The sequence below is a fragment of the Eremothecium cymbalariae genome, chromosome 6, assembly GCF_000235365.1.
Source record: "Eremothecium cymbalariae DBVPG#7215 chromosome 6, complete sequence".
NCBI lineage: Eukaryota > Fungi > Ascomycota > Saccharomycetes > Saccharomycetales > Saccharomycetaceae > Eremothecium > Eremothecium cymbalariae.
In genome coordinates, this window is record NC_016454.1 from 937,931 (window position 1) to 959,278 (window position 21,348).

Sequence of the window (21,348 nt, forward strand, 5' to 3'; positions counted from 1 at the left end):
TGTCTTCACAGTGCAAGACAATAAGGTCAAAGTTTAAAAAACGTTTTATTTCACAACGGTCAGATTCAATATGTACAAAGTTTAACATGGAGAGCTCAAAACACTCATAATAAACATGCAATCAAAAAGTTGCCGCAGTTATGCTGGGCCCAGCTCATACAGAAGACCTGTACATTGGCAGAATCTAGAGTACAATGCTGTCCATCTTTTAGTAACGATTGACGTTTCTAGAACGGTACTACTGGTAGCCACTGCATGGCCAGCTCGTGTGACACAGCCACATCTGGTACACCTCTTAATCTTGTCAAGTTCACTCATATTCACCCATTCGCTAGATATATCATCGTAGTTCAATGGGGAGAAACATCTGGAATTACTTAATTCAGTAGGTAAGGCAGTTTCAGGTATCACCAGACCTTTTTCTAATGCTTGCAATAGACCCACCAATTTTGGGTTAAATTTTCTTTATCAAAGACTCTTAAATTGTCGATTGAGGTGAAAAAAACCTCTGCAAGATTAATATGAGATAGCATCGCTGTAGTTGCATATGAGAGCAAAAACTCTTGGATATGCGATATATTAGATGGAATCTCAGCCTTAACCATGAACGACGGTTCTCTCTCAGTTGCCATATGGGGTTGCTCGTCTGCAAGTGTACTGAATTTACTATGAATATCAATTAAAAAGGTTTCAAACTTTTCTAAATTCACTGGACTGTCATCAAGTGCCTTCCTGAGGAAACTGGATGATTCATTAAGCACCGCATAGTTCGTTTCGGGGAACTTCGTAACAAGTCCAATCATATTCTTGAGTTCTAATATAACCTTCAGCATGAGATGTCGGGTTGTAATGGATGAGAATATACCAAAGACCAGGGTATGTTTTTGATCTGCCGGATTATTAACCAAAAGTATCAGTTGTTGAGTTAAGAATGTAATGAAAGAAACGAACCAATTAACTGATGGGATTAAAGAATAAACCAGATCCTGTTTAGAAAATGCAAATTGGAACCCTTTACCATTAGGAAATGAATTGCCTGATGCTGTATGTTGGATCATCGCATGCACGTTTCTTGCGACACCATTCATGGCCAGGCTAATACTCCTAAACTTCATAGCTGCATATGCCATGCTATAAACATTTTTATTTTGCAAATGCGATCCAAGCTCCATTTGTAGTAGTAACATCTTTTGGATTGCTTTAGACTGGAGAAGCTTTTCAATAATTTCCTTTGGACCATCGAATTGAATCCCATACAAGTTCAAAATAGCAGATATTATGTGTTTTATAAAGTCCACTGCACGGGCCTCATTTAGCTTTTGTAAACGAAGAACGTGTGTTTTCATGGCGATCACCAAATCCTCACCGCTATGGTGTCTGTTGTTGAAGCGAACAAATTCAAAGGCAAATGCCGTTGCATGTATCTTATCTCTGGATGTGTCATTAATAACTGTTTGGCGCAAAGCGTAGAACGTTGGAGAGCTGTTGAGTTTCAATTTTAGTATTATACCTCCAGATGAAGGAGATATTCTACACCACTCAATCGCGTTCACTGGAGGTAACACAGGAAACTTAAATCCTGCCCCAAACATTGAAACTATAATATCCTTGTTATATGGTAGTGCGGACTTTGAATCCAAAAGTTCAGTCTCAAGTTGCCAATTGTTTCTATTATAAAATTGAAACTCTCCACTATTCAGTCTAAAACCAATAAGGGAATCTAATGAGAGATTTTGGATGTCTACAACTTTTGATTCAAAAACCAAATCCTGGATGTGCTTCATAGTATAACGTAGGTACATCTGTTTGTTACTACTGTTGTTGACATTAAGCCTTAATGAAGCTAAGAAAACCATATCTGGGCTGGCTCGCAACATGTGAAATCTCTTTACAAGTGATTTCGTAGTCCCTAATATATTGTATGAAATCAAAATTTCAGGTATTGATCCGGGTACTGGTGTTCTAGAGATTATTTGAAAATTCTCCAATTTCAACAACTCTCCATTAGGACCCATCGTACTAGGATTGGCGCGGAAAATATGTTTTAAGTTCAACTTTGGATCAAGTACAAGACTTGGATTAGTTAAATTCAAATTCCAATCTACCTGTAACTCGTAATATGAGAAGCTTTTAGAAATATTGGAGTATACACCAATTAAGAAACATTGATCTTTTTCCATATGAGCGATTCTTGCAAACTGCAGCAATTCTGTTTCTTTGCCCTTAGATAACTGTAAGGATATCTTTTTATAATCTAAGGTGTTGGAAAACTGGTACCATAAATCTATATAACCATTTCGCCTAATGGCAATACACGCGTTTTTAACAGACGCAGGGTGAAAGACCCCTGAAGGGGGACACTGGTGCATTTGGTTTTTAAAGTTATTAGTCTTAGGATCTTTTTGAGCCACAACCTGGGTGACACTAGGCTTTTGATTTCCGATCCATTGGAAATCCAGAATTGTAGTATAGTATTCCTTTTTGGTATGTTTTCGTTCGAGCTTCAACGTATTATCTTTCGCTGCTATTGGCTCCAAAAATGTGACCTGGTTGTGAATTTTGTAGATATTATCTTGAAATAGTACTGATATATTATCATAAGTGCTATTGCCATCACGGCCTTGCCCTGCAGCAAGCATAGTCATGTTACCTAATTCATCACATACTGCGAGTAAATCGCCATTTAACAATGACCAATTGTTCCAATGAACGGACCTAATATCATAAAAAAAGTGAGGATTCTTCGAATTGCTGTTACTGTGCTGTTCTTCATGTAACTGAGGATAAATCACATATGTGTTCGGGGTATGAAACCTCCAATTTGTCCCATTAATGGTTTCTAGGAAAGTGATACGTAAATTTCCGTTGGGGATTTCAGAGTCGCCGTAGGCAATCAATCCTAACTTTGAGCAAGATACAACTGAAGATATATTCATTAGATGCTCTAAGTGGATAAGAAAGTCTTTTCTTTCTGTTTTCTCACCGCTAACACAGATCGTAGGTGTTTTCAATAACAGCTGATGAAAATGGATCTGAATTCTTTTGAAAGTCTAGAAAAAGAAAGAAAGAAATAAACTTGGTATCAAATTCCATGTATAATACAGGCGATCCCTATCTATGAGTAGCCCTGTATATTGCTGTAGCTTGGAGCTAATAAAATATTTGAGTTTCTTGGAGAATTCAATCTGAAAATCTCGGAAACTCAGAAAACATCGACGAACTGTGAAGTATCTTGTGAGAGGTCATAGACCAAAATTTTGGAACTGGGAGAAAAGTTAACGCAATAATTGAAATTTTATCTGAAAGGTTTTGAATTCTGAAACTATAGGTGCTGAGCTATATCTCCCTAGATTTCCCATGGGATGATATTACAAGTTGATTTATATATTATTTATGTCTGATATGTTGCATACTGCAATCTATTGTTTAAATGTAGTTGCGGCAGAAATACTTCAATATAGCTCATTGCTGCCGTTGGCTGTTAGCCCTTTCTGTCGTTATTATTGATCAGAATGCATGGAACATACTCTTTACCTGCAGAACAAGAAGATCCCAGAATTCCTAAAACTCTAGTTTTAATGATAAACTTTGATTTCTTTTATCGATTAGAGTCACGCATCAGGCATCAGGGTGTTAGAAGCAGGACATATAACACCTCGTACCCGAGAGCTTGGTAGCCATAAGAAGAAGGTACATGATGTATTTGGAGAGAGACACCTGTATAGCAGTTATATGCGTACATATTTTATCGTTATTACTTAAATTATGTCGGTTTTGAACCTGCTGGCAGATTATCAGCTGCTGCTGACGATTCTGATACATCTTCTATAATAGTGCTTAAGTTCTGGTAGGTATTTTTTGAATTATGCGCTCCACCTTTCAAGGGAGAAGCACTGTTACTTCTTACGTTTTCTTCATCCGAGAGATCGAAATCAAATTCTTCAATGTCTTCATCATTCAAGATTCTTGCAGTTGGGTCATAGCCCTGGTCCATTGTCGAGTCATAATCAGAATCAGTATCTATAATGTCGAATTCGAAGGCCTCTGCTCTTGATCTCCTAATGCGCCTTGATTTTGAAAAGAAGATAAAATATAATAGTAAAAATACTGCACCTGTACCAAATATAGTAAGATAATAATGTCTTACTTCATGTGTGGAGATTTTATTCACTCCTGGAATGTAACCATTTTGTGATGCTTCTGTTGTTGTCATCACGTTTGGTGTAGTTGACGCAGGTACCTGCGAATAAGAAGTGGGAACAGGCTCTGTCAACTGGCTTGATTGATCAGCATTATCTTCCTCTTCATCTTCAATATCATTGCCAAATTGGAATGCTGTTGTTTTTGAAGCATCAATGGATTCGCCAAATAATTTCAACCTCCATGTACAGAAGTTTACAGTATTCTTATTTGAAGTAGCTTTAACCTCAAGCTTCCATTCTCCTATACCCGATTCTCCCCAATGAGCTACAGACATAAATGTCCATTTTTGGAACCCTTCACTGGATAGATCTAAGTTTCTCTCTACACCTAGGTGGGAAATTCTACCATCTGGAGATATCAAATCTACTGTTGTCAATCCACGAATGGTTGTATCGATATCAACGGTAACTGTAACATGCTCAACACGTTTGAAGTTCGCCTTATCTAAATCATCATGAGTTACAATTATTGTAGACTCTAGCGTATCTTTCTGGGCTGTTGTAGACTTGTCTACAACTTTGGTTTTGGAGTAAAACCAAGTTTGCGGATTAACATTTTCCCATGTTTTGGCAGCTTCTACAATGTTGTATGCATCCAATTTTCCATAACCATATACATGAGAATATCTTTTACCTAATGCGCCATCTTGCCAATCATCATGACTATTTATTTCGGTTGAATATAAAATTGTCAAATACTGAACATCCCGCCAGGTCAACTTATCATTTACTTGGAGAACTAACGCATAAACACCAGCTGCCAATGGAGCAGCAGCAGAAGTCCCCGAATGTCTGTGGCTGCAAGAACCATGAATATCAGTGGAGTGAATATAATCTCCAGATCCAGAAGAGTAAGTGACAACTAAAACTGCAGAACAAACTTCTGCATATGGTGGATGGAAACCTTTATGATCAATAGCGCTTACAGTTATGGAAAAAATTGAGTTTGTATAACCATCATAATTGCAGTTATCACCATGACCACCACCATTCCCACTTGCAAAGACATATAATGCGCCCTTGCCATTACGGCCCTCAACAATACCTTTTACAAATGCCTTCTTGACTAAATCATCTGGCTCCATCATTTCTTTACCATTATCTTCAGGCCCCCAAGAACAAGAATAGATATCATTGACATTTAAGCCATATACTAGGGAAGCTGCTTCGTCTTCTGAAGTGATATCTGCAGACAAAATTCTTATGCCAGAAACTTTAGCATTATAAGCTACCCCTACACCACAAACCTTGTTCTTCGCAGCTGCAATTTCACCAGCACAACGAGTACCATGATTATCATCACCTAGTATTGGTTTCGGTAGTGCAGTATTTGCATTAAAGTCCCATGAACCTTCAGCACAAAAGTTGTCCTTCAAATCTTCACTTTCGTAATCTAAACCATCATCTACAATAGCTGCTACAACCCCATGTCCAGTAATATTATTATACCATAATTCAGTAATATTCAAATCGTTTCCCGGAAAATTTGTATTAACTAAATGCCATTGATCATCAAATATAGGATCCTCAATCTTAAGCCTCTCTTTAACTTCTTCCCTTATTAATTGACTAGAGTCAACCGCATTATTAACATGAAAAATAGGTAGCCTCTTGTGAAGCTTCTTTGGAGGCAACTCATGAAATGACAATATTGACCTATCTTCTGTATCCAGCACATGAGATCTTTTCTGTAGTTCGTCCAATTCTTTGGAAAATACATAGTGGTTGTTTAGCCCGCGTACCTCATGTTCAAACCGCCAGTCATTATGCAGCCGTAAAAGCCCTTCAACGTTTGTATATGATTCAACAGCAAAGTATTTTCTTGTGACATGGTCCTTGACAGGTACAACTTGTCCATTTACCCACTGTAAAATCGCCAATGACCCAAAAAAAGATGCAATCTTCATGATTAAATGAGGCCAAGGCCAAAACGACTGACTAAAACACTGCCTTCAGCGCGCACTAACCCGGAGTACACCCTTTCTCTAAGGTATTATTAGCATATATTAGCATACGCTGTATCTGTAAACACTTTTTCCTCAATTAAACCTTTCTATTCACTGTCGTCTTGGTATAAACGTTGGAAACGATAGGAATACAAAAGGAACCAATAGCCACATCTCAAAACTGAATAATTCAAAAAGCTAGAAACAAATACAAGGCTAAAAAAACAAATGTATAGATTTACTATATATTGATAAAACTAGCTTATTAAACTAATTTGAAGCCAACGCACCCATTGGATCCCAAATTGGCAAAGTAATTGGAGTCTCGTCTCCGGAAGTAAACTTGTTGGCCAAATCTTCAGGTAACTCATCTCTGTCTACAACAATTTGGAAACAATATTCTTCGAAGTACTTTTGGGTCATAGAAAAGTAGCCATCTTTACCCACATCCTTTCCCCATGAGTTTTCAATCTTGTAACGCACTGGCTTGTTAGTAGCGTCATCAATGTGAACACCGGTAATCAACATAGCGTGCGTCATCATACTCTCAGCATAGGTAATACGTGCCTCCTTAGATTGGTTGAATTTGTAACCGACAGCATTGTAGTTCCACAATTCAGTGTCCAAAACACCGTGCTGCTTGCTCATAAATTTTGGAGTATGAGAGCCAAAGAATACAGCTTTATTGGCCTTCAAACGCTGAATAACTAAGTTTGATAGGGTCTCGTTATCGACGTTTAAGTATAGAACGCCTTCCCCACCTAAAATATTGCCGAGCCTGTCAATCTTAATCAATTTACCATAAGGATGTCTAGGATCGTTGATCAAGGATACTGGTTTGGAAGTATCCAAACCAGCATACTTCTTGGCAAATTGCAAAGGAGTCGTGCGCAATGTGTGAGCCTTGTTATCCTTGTCAACATAATCCCAAACAAATTCTTCATCAGGCTTCACAGTGGGCAAGTCCATGAATAACGTCATGATCTTAACAATCTCCTTCTGCATAGAAACCCTCATTGCCGTCACATCCTCGCCTCTGCCAATGGCTTCCCTCAACACCTGGGCAAACTCTCTGAGCTTTGTGGATAACAAAGAATTCCACTTTGAAGAAGCAGTGGTAGAATATGGCAAATCAGCGTACAAATCCTTAGGAAGAACCCCATACTTGTTAATCAAGTTAATAAACATACTATATTGCCCACCATCGTTAATAGGATTGGACAAGAAATACTGAACCAATCTGGAATCAACACTTTCATCCTTGGTGTCCACGATCTGGTCCAAAAAGTAATTCGCCTTCTCAAGCTTATCGTAAAAAAACAAATAAGCTTGCGACAACTCCAACTCCTTTAAATTCAACTCACGAGCAACATTCAACCTCAACTCGTTCAACCCAGCAAACAACCAACATCTCCCAGAAGAACGCTGGTTGGTAACAGGTCCAACCTCTCCTGAAACACTAACGTTGAAAACCCTGGATTGGAATTCAAGCAAACGTGATCTATCCAACAAAACCTCATCCGCATTGTAATTCTTTAGAACCGTACACGCCAAACCGTGCCCAATATCCTTTTGGAACTCATCGTTCCATTTTTGAAGTTCGCTAATATCGATAGACATTGTCCGTTCTGCACTACTGCTAATGTATGTTTTCTGAATGTGAGACACTCTAGATCTGAAAAACTCGAATCTGATTGGGCTCGACCTACCTCTTAGCAACGGAAGTTTTGTGTACATTGACAGAGTTTTTACCTTTATATTCACAACCTTCTTTCTTTTTAACTTTTATAACCCCATCCATGAACTTTCCTTTTCTGGAACAGTTACGACGTTCTGAAGCTTGATATTGTGCACTTGTTACTCCCGCTCCGTACACATCTTTTTACCACCGCAGCTTATGTTGATAACATGCCTTGTTCCTCCCACACACCTCCATCCAATAGATTTTATCTTGAAAGGACGCCACAATAACCCACACCTTTTCGATCTCCATTTCATCCATTGAGATACACGGAGACTTTGTTCGCTATCTAGTACTATCATCTGTAGCTTCCTGTCCTCCGGTTTGCTAGTGTTAGGATTGGCTGAAGGTGGTGTCCGGGGTTGTACCGGTACGTGAAATTCCCGGATGAAATTTCACGGTAAATTAATGAGGAAGGGCTATGCAGCCGCATTGTCAGAAGGCATCTTACATATTACACCTTACATATTACAGATTATGGTTAGTAGCAGAACACCAGCAGCACAAGTGAAGCACATAGAATATCGGAGGGTTCTCCAAAAAGTGACTTCGGTTTATTGCTTATGAATTATAGGTAAATTTGTATACTTATTTTACTATTCATGAGTGCGCTGCTTTCAGAGAGTGACCTTAATGACTTTATCAGTCCAGGGTTGGCTTGTATAAAGCCCGCAGAGGCGAGGCATGGAGAGTCGCAGGATGATTATGGGAAGCTTGAGGTTGGGAAGGAGTCGAGTGAGGTTAGTAAGGTTTCGATATCGTTGCAGGACTGTTTAGCATGTGCAGGATGTATTACATCCAGTGAGGAAATTTTGTTGGGCCGACAAAGCCATGGGGTGTTTTTGGAGGAGTGGGGGAAGTTGCCGTCTAGCAGGCCGCTGGTGGTCAGTATCTCGCCGCAGTGCAGGCTTTCACTTGCAGATTACTTTCATATGGAGCAAGGGGAGTTGGATCAGTGTCTGATTGGCATGTTTCATTCGTACTTCAATGCGCGATATGTGGTGGGTACGCAGATGGGGCGGATGGTCACTATCCAACAGACAAATAAATATCTAAGCAAGAGAAGGTTACATGGGAATGAGGGACCGATGCTATGTTCTGTGTGTCCTGGATTCGTTCTGTATGCGGAAAAGACTAAGCCTGATCTTGTTCCCTTTCTTTTAGACGTAAAGTCTCCTCAGCAGATCACAGGAGCATTGCTCCTGGAGACAGTGTCGGATATGTACCATCTAGCCATCATGCCCTGTTTTGACAAAAAACTGGAGGCTTCGAGAAAGGATTCGGAACGAGAGGTCGACTGCGTGATTACTCCTAGAGAGCTTGTGACAATGCTAACTGAGCTGTCTGTCGACATTTCCCACTATAAAAGCCATGATTCCTCGTTGATTCATAGACTCTCGCCGCCTGGATGGGACCCTGCGGTACACTGGTCCTCTTCTCGTGGGAGTAGCTCAGGCGGATACGCATACCAGTACCTGCTCAGCGTGCAACAAGCCCACCCGGAATCTAGCATCGTAACCCTCCACGGCAAGATTTCAGATGTAGTAGAACACAGGCTTCTGGACCAAGTAGGTAACATTATTGCCTCATCCACCGAGGTATATGGCTTCAGAAACATCCAGAATATGGTCCGCAGACTGTTGGTCAAGTCATCGAACAGGAATGTCAACATATTACGTAAACGCCACGCTTCAAGACCGAAGACCCCTACTCAAACAAACGCTGCAAATCACCAGAATGTAACACAGGATCCATACAAAACAGACTTCATTGAAGTAATGGCATGTCCAGGAGGCTGCATCAATGGAGGCGGCCTTCTTAATGGTGAACAGAGTTCGGCCCAACGGAAACAGCTGACCGCACAGCTTAACAATAACTACCGGCAACTGCCGTTAGTAGACATTAGCAGCGAAACCATTCCAACCACCAAAGAGTATGTCTACGATCTAAAGCCAGTCATTAATTCTACAGACATTGTAACAGTGAGCAACACGTGGTGAACAAGCTTTCTCGCATTCGCAGCCAAGAGAGAAACCGAATGCTTGGTATCCCTAACTACAAAACATCTTGAATAATATTCCTATACTGCTGGAAGAGAGGTGCATTGAAATATCTATCTACTTTGTATGCGTACATAGACGTAAGAATGTGGTCGAACCTTTTTTTTGAAATCTTATTAAGCGAACCGAAGGCCTGGGCGGTGCAGAAAAAAGGCGTTCGAAAGTCGAGAATATAATGTAATAATGACATTAGTCAGGTGGAAATTTCAACAAATACAGAGATAATTAGTAAGATATATAAAAAGAATTGGACGGCGTAGTTTTCTGAAGAGTGTCGGTGAATATTTAAAACAAGTCTGCTTCATATAATAAGAATAAGGCGTACTTAGAATATTATAATGTCTCCACCAGTTACCTTTGAGCAGAACACTGTTATTACCATCTTCGGTGCCTCAGGAGATCTCTCTAAAAAGAAAACATTTCCAGCGCTTTTTGGGTTATTTAGGCAGGGATATTTAGATGCGTCTACGAAGATTATAGGCTATTCACGTTCTGAATTAAGTGATGATGACTTGCGGTCTAGGGTGAGACCATTTTTGAAGAAGCCTCATGGTGAAGTCGATGATGCTAAGGAGGCTCAGTTTTTGAGCAATATTTCTTATATTTCGGGCTCTTACGATGGTGAGGAGGGGTATCTTAAGTTGCTCAAGGCAATTGAGGAGTTTGAGAAGGAACGTCAGGTTAAACAACCCCATCGGTTGTTTTATTTAGCCTTGCCACCTACTGCGTTTACGACTGTTGCTGAGAAGATCAAGAAGTTGGTATATGCAGAGAATGGTATTACTAGAGTGATTGTTGAAAAGCCCTTTGGGCATGACTTAGAATCTTCTAGAGAATTGCAATCCAAGTTGGCGCCGTTGTTTCGGGAAGAGGAATTGTTCAGAATTGATCACTATCTGGGCAAAGAAATGGTTAAAAATTTGTTAGCTTTGAGATTTGGCAATGTCTTCTTCGATGCGGCTTGGAATAAGGACCACATCCAAATGATTCAAGTTTCCTTCAAGGAACCATTTGGTACCGAGGGTCGAGGTGGCTATTTTGACTCCATTGGAATCATCAGAGATGTTATTCAAAACCACATGCTACAGATATTAACGTTACTGACGATGGAAAGACCACAGTCCTTCGACCCAGAAGACGTGCGTGATGAAAAGGTTAAGGTTTTGAAGACGTTTGCCCCAATTGATCAAAATGATATTTTACTTGGTCAGTATGGTCGTTCAGAAGATGGAACAAAACCTTCATACTTGGATGACTCTACCGTGTCGCAAGACTCTAAATGTGTTACATTTGCTGCTTTAGGTTTTAAGATTGAAAATGAACGCTGGGATGGCGTTCCAATAGTTATGAGAGCAGGGAAGGCTCTAAATGAGGGTAAAGTAGAAATCAGAGTCTTGTTTAAAGGCGTAAGTTCTGGAATTTTCAATGATATGCCAAATAACGAGTTAGTGATTAGAGTTCAGCCAAACGAAGCCATATATTTGAAATTCAACGCAAAAACGCCGGGTTTAGAAACACAGTCCCAATTAACAGATCTAGACCTAACCTATGCTAAAAGGTATAAAAACTACTGGATCCCTGAAGCTTATGAATCATTAATTAGAGACGCCTTGCACGGCGATCATTCTAATTTTGTTAGAGATGATGAATTAGATGTTAGTTGGGAGCTGTTCACTCCACTATTGAGATACGTGGAAAGTGAAGACGCTCCAAGCCCTGAAATATATCCATATGGTTCTAGGGGACCCAAAGACTTGACTAAATATCTGGAACGTCATCACTATGTGTTCCAAAAACAAGGTAGTTATCAGTGGCCTGTAACTTCACCTTCTGATGACTCAGCTAATTTGACTCCGAACCTATAGGCCTCATTTGATCCCCCTACCTTGCACTCCACTACCCTCTTCATCTTTAAGGATAAATAACTACAAATACTAGTTACCTCTTTACCTAATATATATGTCCGTTGCAGCCCTGAGTCGGTTGACATACATTTATTAATGCAAGTTATTCATTCACCCTGCATTCTGTTTCAGTTTTTGTTCATTACTATTATTGTTACTTATGAAAGTCTGATATTACATACATTAAAATTTTGCGTTAGAGGGAGGTTAATTCTTCTGAAATTCCATTTTTGTTACAGAAGCTGTCTCCTTCAATTGGATATAATCTTGTTGTACAAAGTCCTTAAAATTGATTTTCCCATCTTTAATCATCAAATCAATGTGTTTTTTACTGACTGATAATCAGTCAAGTTCTTAATTTCAATCTCTTTTAACAATGTCGACAAAAACATAGGTACCATGCTCAAGTCCTCATTGTGATTGATTAAATAGTCAACTGTTTCAATTGCTAAGAAATAATTTTCTCCCTCATTTTCAGCAAAAGCATCTTGGTAATTATTGTGGATAACACCAGCTGGCTGTTCCTGATAATTTACAGCTGGTGTCTCTTGATATAAAATATTCGGAGCAATAACTGTTGAGAGATTGTGGATATCCATCTTTGATCCGATTTGGTGATCGACATGTGAAAATGAAGATGTCCAATGAAGAAAAGAAAGAAGTACTTCTGCAACATTACGATGAGCCCTTGGCAATAGTGTGTAAAGAATAGGGAAAATCCTTTGTCCTTCTATTTTTGAATCTAGTTTTGCAGCTTGAATCCACAAATCATACATCACAAATGTGAGTAGCGGTATTGGAAGTTCTCTTAAAAACTTCTTGAGAAGTGCGGAAAGCTGGATAGCATTCTCGCTGGATAAATCAGGTACTCCAGAAGGATTTTCATCTATATCAGCAGATAGCTCTTTTAGTCTTCTGATATTACCATTCTTTCTAAAAATCCCTTCTACACACATATCCATCTGACGCAAATTGGAAATCAATTCATCCACTAGAAGGGGTATACGTACTTTTGCAGGTCCAGAACTCAAATCGGAATCTACCCCCCATCTCTCACAAAGCACATCTAAAGGTGTTCCAAATATTTTCCTATATCTTGTATTCTTGTTATCCTTACCTCCTTTAAACAATTTATTCCAAAACCCACCTGAAATATTAGGGGCTTTAGGTGAGGGAGGAATCAACTTGTTTATACAAGCCTCAGAAACATTCAAGCCATTATTCCCATTGGCTAAAAGCGCCAATGCAACAAGCTGTAACTTGTGACACTGGTCGAATGATAATTCTGAGTAATAAATACCACTCTTTTTTGCAATAAAGGTAGTAGTCTCATCATCTGATTCTTTTATTCTCATGAAATGAGTAAAAGCGTTAGGCCTAAGCTCCCTGGCTTGTTCAGCAGCAACAATCCTAGAGATATCATCCAAAGTCAGTGATTGTTGCCCATTGAACATTTTGGGATCAGAAGACGTTGAAGGATTTGATCCTTCTGTTTCAATGACAAGTGATTTATTGTTAATTTCGGATTTGGACTGGTTGTTGACATCTAACTCTGGAGTTTTTAAAACTCTGGACTTCCTCGCATCTTGTTTATTGTTTGTTATTCGAACGCTTTGCCTTCCCGATTTGAGCCTCTTGATATCATTCAAAGTCCGAATATAAGTCTGTTGCATTGATATAGTCTCCTTGATAGAATTGCTTCTTTGCATCACTTCTTGATTTTTCATCTGCAAGGCCATAACTACTCTGGACCGTACTAATGCTATTTTCATTAAGAAAATAAGTTGGCTTAATTTGCTAACAAGTTTGAAACCAACCTTAGAATCGGGATCATCGATAGAACATTGAGCGCAAAGTACTTTTCCGTTCACCTTATTATAGGTAGCATCCTCAACATCATATGGCTGAATAACTCTCGCACAATTAGAACACTGAAAACATTTTATATGCCATCTATGTTCCTGAAATCTAATGCATTCCTCTTGTACATATTTCTGACATATAGCACAGCAGTCAGTGGCATTTATTGTTACATTGATGTAATCAAATGGCGAATTTTGATATGTTTCATTTTTCTTAACTTCACGCAGAAATTTGATTAAAGCGTTTGACGTATGAACCTTCTTATTGTGTTCCAGTGCATTAAACAGTCCATTGCGCAATAATAACTTCAAAAAATGAGCTAAGCCAGTAATCACAGACATAAATGATCCAACATTGACTTCCTTCATTTTAGAAGCTGAACCCATTTTCCTTAATAGTTGCAGATAAATCATTAATTTAGTTGAAAGATTTCTAGGAAATTTGGAATACTTAATATCTGTATGCCCTGCTGGGTCAGATTCAGGTGTGGTCAATGTGGAATCATTGGGAGATTCATTTTTGGGTTTTATAATAGTATACTGACCTACGGATTCTAAGAAATCTAGTGCTTTAAACAAACACTCCAATTTTAAAACAAATAGCGCCGCTGCATCAACTCCCTTGAACTGGTCGTAACTTGTTAAGTATTGAAACATGTCAGAAACACAATAGGCCGACTCTTCTTCAAACCGATACAATACATTCCATGTTTTGCTAATAATAGCTGATAATGTGTTAGTATATGTTTCCATCTCATCCTCAGTAGGATTGGTGTCATCGGTATTCGGCGTTGCATCCTTCGGTGGTATATCTAAAGAAGGAATTCCAACAGCTTCTGCAGGAACGCTAACATGCCAGTATTTATGAATACCGTAACACTCCGGGTGCCAGCAATGAATTTCTTCGCCACGGGGAAATTCAATGTATTGATCTGATATCGGGTAGTTGCATCCCTTGCATCGTTTTGAGAAGTATTTCAGGAAATGATACTTGCAGTATAACTCGTCATTATAATGGAAACATGACGTGGCTTTGCATTTGGTACCACACACAGTACAACAGAAATGTTCTTCATCATAAAGCTTCCCAAATGTATTATAGTATACTCCACTCAGAGGCTTGTTACAAACATAACACAGTAACTTGTTCCTGGTGAAATAGTCTTGTTGACATAATAAGACTACTTCTGAAGTTTCAGGTAATTGATAAGGGAAAAATTTCGGCCGGCATAATGTTCCACAGTCATAACAAACCAAGCAATTCTCATGATAATACTCTCCGAGCGCCTTCAGGGAATTTTGCGTGATCATTTCACCACATTGTTTACAGATCTTAGTTTTATGAGATGATGTGGCTGGTTTTTGTTCAAAGGAGGACGCCATGGGGTTAACTGACAAGTTATGTTTATAGCTAAGATTATCACGTTCTGCCACTAACAATTTGGGTCGCTGGATATTGGTCATGAAAAGATAAGAGGTTTATATTATCTTGACTTTTCCTTTGTAGAGTCGTAACCGTTAAGCAATATAAAACAATAGACGGTAAAACACCTGAAAGAATAACAAAAAAACCGTTCGGTTGTTTGAAGCAAATATTATAAGTCTTTCTCTATAATACCCTGAATATGAATTGAAAAAGGCACGCCAGCTAACAGACTCTCAGTTTACTTGTTCTTGAAGATACCACTAGTACGTTGACTAAGTTCTTTTATGTTGTCCAGTGATGACGCAAGAGACCGTTCGTATATAATGATGTACACATGTTGCTGGACCAAAGCCCTCCTTTATTATCCCAAACAACTACATACCAGCGTACCAATAAAAATCACTGGTCTTATTAAGCTTGTTCCCCTGAACGCTTCGAAGATTGTTTATACTTGTCCTGCATATATACCAATTGTTCATGATCCATTTGATTGGAAATACCTTGTAAGGTCTTCGATATGGCCTCTGTTGCTCCAATCATAGGTCTAATAAATGCGATTGGAGTTGCGCGTGCAAACGCGGTTGCCGCATCTTGAGCTGTAAAAGACTGTTTTACCTCTCTGTGAGCTCGTTTCATGGCTCCGTATGCGATGTTGAAGTTCTTCCCTAGAGAACCGTACGCCTCTTGAACACCATTTTGAGCATTCAATGGTTGATCTGCATACAAACTTATCACTTTCAGAGATTCATGTTCATCCTCATCGTATACAAGTAGATTAACGGGACTCTTGTTACGCGGATTTGATTTACTGAATAGGTTTGTTTCCTCATGTTGAGCCGCCACGTAGCTTCTTTGCTGGTCATCTTCCTGAGGCCTTCCATTCATGCCCCTCGCGCGGGAACCCTGGCCTCCAAAGAACTCCTCTGTATTTTCAAGGATAGTTTGGGTCCCAGAAGCCATTCTAACGCCCAGTCGGATTAATTCACCACTGGTTGTCTTAATAAAATCACGGGCACCCTTTTGCAAACTCCGTGTTAGTCTTTGGTCTTGTTGGTATTCCTTGATCGGTACAGTGACTAGCGCTTTCACACCAGAGCCAAGTGTTATGATTGACTTCAGCGGAGCTACACCCTTAAGAACTCCAGACAACTGAAACCTTGTTATATCTGGTGTCCATATATTGGATAAGCAGCCATTGAGTGCCTGTAGACCATCAACTCCATATAATACCACCCTTTTTAAGGTTATCTTTGCACCATCCAAGGTAAAGAAATTCATAAATTCAGCGGTATGGCCGGATTTCAAACCGACATAATCAAGCTTTTTGGGTTTGTAGTCTAGTATAATGTCAACCGAATTTACCTCAAATCTTTGAATGTATATTATATCAGGATATTTGTCAATCAACTCGAACCTTCTATCTTTAAATTCGCCAAACCTCGTTAAAAAGTCTAAAGTATCTTGGTCAACATGTAATCTTAATGGCAGAATGTTAGCAGTGATTATGACTTCAGTCGCATAAAGGAAATCAATTGGCCTAACTAGAGTAAATAGAAGTGAAAACATCGGTGAATTATTTTTTCGGCCCTTCTTCAAGATTGTAACAAACTTATTCCACGTTGAAGTGGGAACATTATCTATAATCTCAAATGTTTCAACATCCACTTCTGTTCTGTTTAATATATCAGCTGACCAGTCAGCTTCTTCTTCTGTAGGCTCATCAACTTCGTAACCAGTAAATTTTACATTTGTATTGATGAGTTCAATCAGGATCTTGTGATTTTTAGATGGGCGGAGTTTCATCTTGGACACCGAAGTTTCAAATCCATTATCAGGATCTGCATGAATGTTATTATTAACAATCTTCTTGATATTTGACTCTGAGGATGCATACAAATAAATAGAATCGAATAAGCTTGCTTCAACTCTAGCAGGCTCAATTTGCTTTTGAACCTCGTCTTCCATGTCTTCGACAACTTTCGATATAGACTTACGAGTATATATCCAGTCATAACCATCATGAAGCTTTATAGAAGCTTTCTTAATCGAAGCCTTAACCACTATGGATACCAATGCAGAAGTCTCAATATCGGATTCTGACGAAACAGGCAACCCACTTTTACCAAAGTGACTTTCCTCGAGCCTTAAAACTGATTTTACATCGGTAGGAGATGACTCCTCGGACTCCTCTGTAATGTGTACCACAGAAAAGCTATCATTAGTATTATCGATAAAATCATCGAATATATGCATATCGTTAAAATCAAGTCTCAACATTGGCAGCCTTTTTGAAACGAAAAAATTATCATCAACATCTTGAAATACAGGAACATGAGATATTTCAGTCCTATACTTCTTTTCATCAGGAAAGGATACTGGTGGTTTTAAATCAGTTAAAGTTTGCAACAAACATTGAAATGAATCAGCGCAAAGAGATAAATCGACACGATCAATATCAACACTTATAGAGACTTTTCTTTCCTCCTTAGATACGAGAGTACTAATTGTAGTGGCCCTTCCTACTGTAGTAAACCCACATTTTGTGTAATAAGCACTAATCGAACTCCATACCTCAGTGCTGCCTAACTTCATATTAGATAGATCATCGATTAACATAAACGTTGCTGTGCGAAGTATGACTTTAGAATCAGCAGCAGGTATCTGTAGGTCTGTCATACAACGACTTACGCAAACAACCAAAGCAGTATCTAACCTATACGGTTTCATCATAATTGCACAGTCATGAAGCTTTACTTCAATTCGTTGTTGAGTCAAGTTTGTCACTTTTTCATGCCTATCACTAGAAGTAGATGCATTATTAAACTTATTATCAGCTAAAACATCCAGCCATTTGGCATAGTAATGGATACAAACATTCCAAATATTCAACTTTATTTTCCAGTTTTCAAACTTCTGCAAAAATAATGCTGGCTTTGTCCTATCATTAGCCTTTATGGGCTCTAGAAATCTCTGCTTGGCTCCAGACGTACATCTATAACCTTCGATGGTTGATGCATGGAAAATTATGGTGTTATCAGTATTCAAGGATAAAAGGCACGAATTAAGAGCGACGCTTATTTTTCCAAATGATGGAAGAGAAGTAAAAAGCACTGAAACGGAAATTTCGCTGACTAAGAAAACCATATTTGAAAATACATTTTGTTTGTGGATAATACTGGATGGATTCATGATACGGACACTCTTATTTAGAAGTGTCTGAGGAACTTCAACTTTATTGTTGATGTACGGTTTAACAATATCCGAATACTCCACTATTCCACTAATAACATCTTTAAGGTCATTTTCTGAACAATTAACCCGTATACCTCCAATACTTCCTTGTTGTTTAGAGGTAATCAAAGTTTCAGAAAGCTTCAGATTGTATGAATTGACTTTAAAATGATTCACGTTGCTTCCAAACTTAATATCCGAAATCTGAGCGATGGATTTACTCTTGGAACCTATAATTTTTGTAAAAACGATCGATTCAATGGAAAGCGAATGTAATGGTAACTGGTATGAGATTGGTTGAATATTCGCACGTAAGATACAGTCATTTAATTGTAAGTCTAAGAAAACATTCTTTGATTTGACATACATGTTTAATTCCTGTTGGGGATATTCCTGAGAATGACTATCAAATTTCGTATATGATTTGATCAATGACTCAAGTCTACTCACGGTTAACAGTATTAAATTGACAAAATTTGGAGTCAATGAAATAGTCACATCTTCATCTAAGGATAGTGTGTTATAGTTATTCTTTCCATCTGCGGTGAAATACACTAATGGTTTGTTACTTTGATTGTCTAGATGAAATAATTGCTTATTTTGTTCTAAAATACCAAAAGCGTTAATGAAAGCGGTACAATTACCACCAGCACCATTTTTAAAGTCCATATCATCCAATATTATCTTCATATCTGAAGGAAAGATGAGACTTAGATGGCTTAAATGCACTTCAGTAATCTTTAATTCCTCTTCGATGTTTTGTTCCACCTTAAACCTCTTGTAGTTCCGAAGTTTGTCCGAGGGTTCAGTATTAGAAACCGGTTGCTTGAGTTCTGTCAAAAACTGCAGGATTGTATTAAGAACAGACTTATCCATCCCAAAAATCGTATCAAAGAAAATTTGGACAGTGCCAATGGATACAGCAGTGTCATGAATATGCATGTCGTCAATTGAGGAAATCCCCTGGAAGGTTATATTAATCGTATCTAACTTGGCTACTTTTCGTCCATTCATAGAAATTTCAGGTCGTGAACTTTTCGTTAATTTGGGGATCGAATCCATTGCACTCATATAAATAGAAGCCAGTACGCTGTTTGAGACCACATCATCAGATTCATCTAAGGTAGAGATTTCTGAATGTGAAACAGATACACCTTTAACGTTAACTCGCCGGCAACTGCCAATTGTCAGAAATTCAGCACTTTCTATCATAATCTGCAGACAATCATCATCAGGTAGTATCATCTGTATATTAATGTGTGTTAATTTGATAGTCAAATTAGCAAGTGTCATTTCCAATACTTTATTTCTCATGGCACTGAGAGCAGATGGGGAATAGAAAACTTTGGAAAAATCTCCACTCTCACAGCTACTATGTGTCAATATATCATCATCATCAATATTATCGGTAAGTGGATGTATCATTGAATTGGTGAGATCCATCACACTTTTAGCTAATGACATTGCAATATCTTTAGAACATGATTCATTTAAAACCTCCAATCCTATCACAAAGGTGACTCCTTCACCGTTGATATCTAGACCACCAGATACAGCAAGTTTCAGGTCCAATTCCGCTATATGGCCAGTTCTAATGGAAATATTAGGAACCGATATATTATCTACATCAAGTTGGAGATCATGGAAGGCAAAGTGGGAGCGACATCCTAATGAGACATCCAAATTGCTGGTGTCGATATGGGAAAATATTGATATTTGTTGAAGTACATATATTAGCAGCCTTTTCTGCACGTTCTGAGGTAACCAGGATGACATATTGCCGTTGTGAATACAGAAGGAGTGGATTGTACAATAATACCATGTTGAATTGTCTCTTAAGGGGTGAACAATAATCCTAACTGTTACCCGGATCAACAACTCTGGAATCCTAGATAGCTATATTTATATTACATTATGTTAGCAAGGTTATAATCAGAATCGACCTAAGCTTCTAAATCAAACATTCTTTGGCTTGCAATAGTATATCAAGATGTTGAGGAATTTTTTATTTGGTTCTCTGTTTTTAAGATCCTTACTGATGTCTTTGAAGATCGAAAGCTGAGCTTGGTGGTAAAAAGTGATTATGTAGCATTCAAAATAATGTAGCATTCAAAATAATGCAAGGTAGATGTGATTAAAGGTAACGGTATTCGCACACGATATTACGTACGTCCGACTTACTGAGATGTCTGTGTGGGTGCACAACGCTACATATTGTTGTAGAGTGGGATGCAGGTCACGTGCCGTAGTCGATCGCATCAGCAGTTGAAATTTACAGAGAAATGGGGATTGTCGGAGGGGTCAGTATCTCCTTTAAAGAATATACCTTTTTATAATAACTTAGTCTTAAATCTATAAACATGTCATCTTTAAGAAGTTGAGTACGTGTGTACGGGAGCAGTGTACCAGGAGGGGTCACGTCTGGCGAACGGTGGGTCTCGGGAGCGGGTTTCAGAGCAGTGTACTTGAATGAATATTGCAGATCGCGGAGCAGATGTTTTAGCATGGAACCAGATGACTAGTAATCGTATGAGGTGCACGGAGGCACATATATTTGGATCGTTTTAAAAAGTGAACTTGGCTGGGGTGTACACTAGCGATACATTACAATAGATGTTACTTAGCGCAGTTTGTCATGTCAAATGACAAAAGTAGGCTTTACATCAAGAAGTAGTGAACAGCATGTCTTTACGAAGTAATCATACTAGACTTGTAGAACGTAGTCCTACCAATATGCTCAGGATTTGAATTATCACAAGATAATAAGAATTATCACAAGATAATAAGAATTATCACAAGATAATAAGAATTATCACAAGATAATAAGAATTATCACAAGATAATAAGAATTATCACAAGATAATAAGAATTATCACAAGAAATCTGTCAGCGGAGCGACGGGAGGGAGCGGAGCAGTGTACGGTGGGTCTGGAGGGCAGGGCAGCGTATGGTCCAGGAGTCACGTGGATCTGGCGG

The 21,348-nt window shown here is 38.6% G+C and overlaps 6 protein-coding genes and 1 further gene across 6 annotated transcripts; 2 read left to right on the forward strand and 5 right to left on the reverse strand.

Annotated features, from left to right (window-relative positions):
- Positions 1-138: 138 nt before the first annotated feature.
- On the reverse strand, positions 139-2,936 carry Ecym_6485 (the record flags this gene model as incomplete).
- Positions 2,937-3,763: 827 nt separating this feature from the next.
- On the reverse strand, positions 3,764-6,109 carry KEX2 (kexin KEX2; the record flags this gene model as incomplete). The annotated part of the gene is made up of 1 exon (XM_003647623.1): positions 3,764-6,109. The coding sequence occupies one exon, from the start codon at positions 6,107-6,109 to the stop codon at positions 3,764-3,766; it is 2,346 nt and encodes a 781-aa protein (XP_003647671.1).
- A 309-nt stretch (positions 6,110-6,418) lies between these two features.
- On the reverse strand, positions 6,419-7,885 carry LAP3 (bleomycin hydrolase; the record flags this gene model as incomplete). Its single annotated transcript, XM_003647624.1, has 1 exon — positions 6,419-7,885. One exon carries the CDS (start codon positions 7,883-7,885, stop codon positions 6,419-6,421), a length of 1,467 nt encoding a protein of 488 aa, XP_003647672.1.
- Positions 7,886-8,491: 606 nt separating this feature from the next.
- On the forward strand, positions 8,492-9,889 carry NAR1 (iron-sulfur cluster assembly protein NAR1; the record flags this gene model as incomplete). The annotated part of the gene is made up of 1 exon (XM_003647625.1): positions 8,492-9,889. One exon carries the CDS (start codon positions 8,492-8,494, stop codon positions 9,887-9,889), a length of 1,398 nt encoding a protein of 465 aa, XP_003647673.1.
- A 398-nt stretch (positions 9,890-10,287) lies between these two features.
- ZWF1 (glucose-6-phosphate dehydrogenase) lies at positions 10,288-11,814 on the forward strand (the record flags this gene model as incomplete). The annotated part of the gene is made up of 1 exon (XM_003647626.1): positions 10,288-11,814. One exon carries the CDS (start codon positions 10,288-10,290, stop codon positions 11,812-11,814), a length of 1,527 nt encoding a protein of 508 aa, XP_003647674.1.
- A 350-nt stretch (positions 11,815-12,164) lies between these two features.
- LRG1 (GTPase-activating protein LRG1) lies at positions 12,165-15,179 on the reverse strand (the record flags this gene model as incomplete). The annotated part of the gene is made up of 1 exon (XM_003647627.1): positions 12,165-15,179. One exon carries the CDS (start codon positions 15,177-15,179, stop codon positions 12,165-12,167), a length of 3,015 nt encoding a protein of 1,004 aa, XP_003647675.1.
- A 373-nt stretch (positions 15,180-15,552) lies between these two features.
- On the reverse strand, positions 15,553-20,148 carry ATG2 (Atg2p; the record flags this gene model as incomplete). Its single annotated transcript, XM_003647628.1, has 1 exon — positions 15,553-20,148. The coding sequence occupies one exon, from the start codon at positions 20,146-20,148 to the stop codon at positions 15,553-15,555; it is 4,596 nt and encodes a 1,531-aa protein (XP_003647676.1).
- Positions 20,149-21,348: the final 1,200 nt, after the last annotated feature.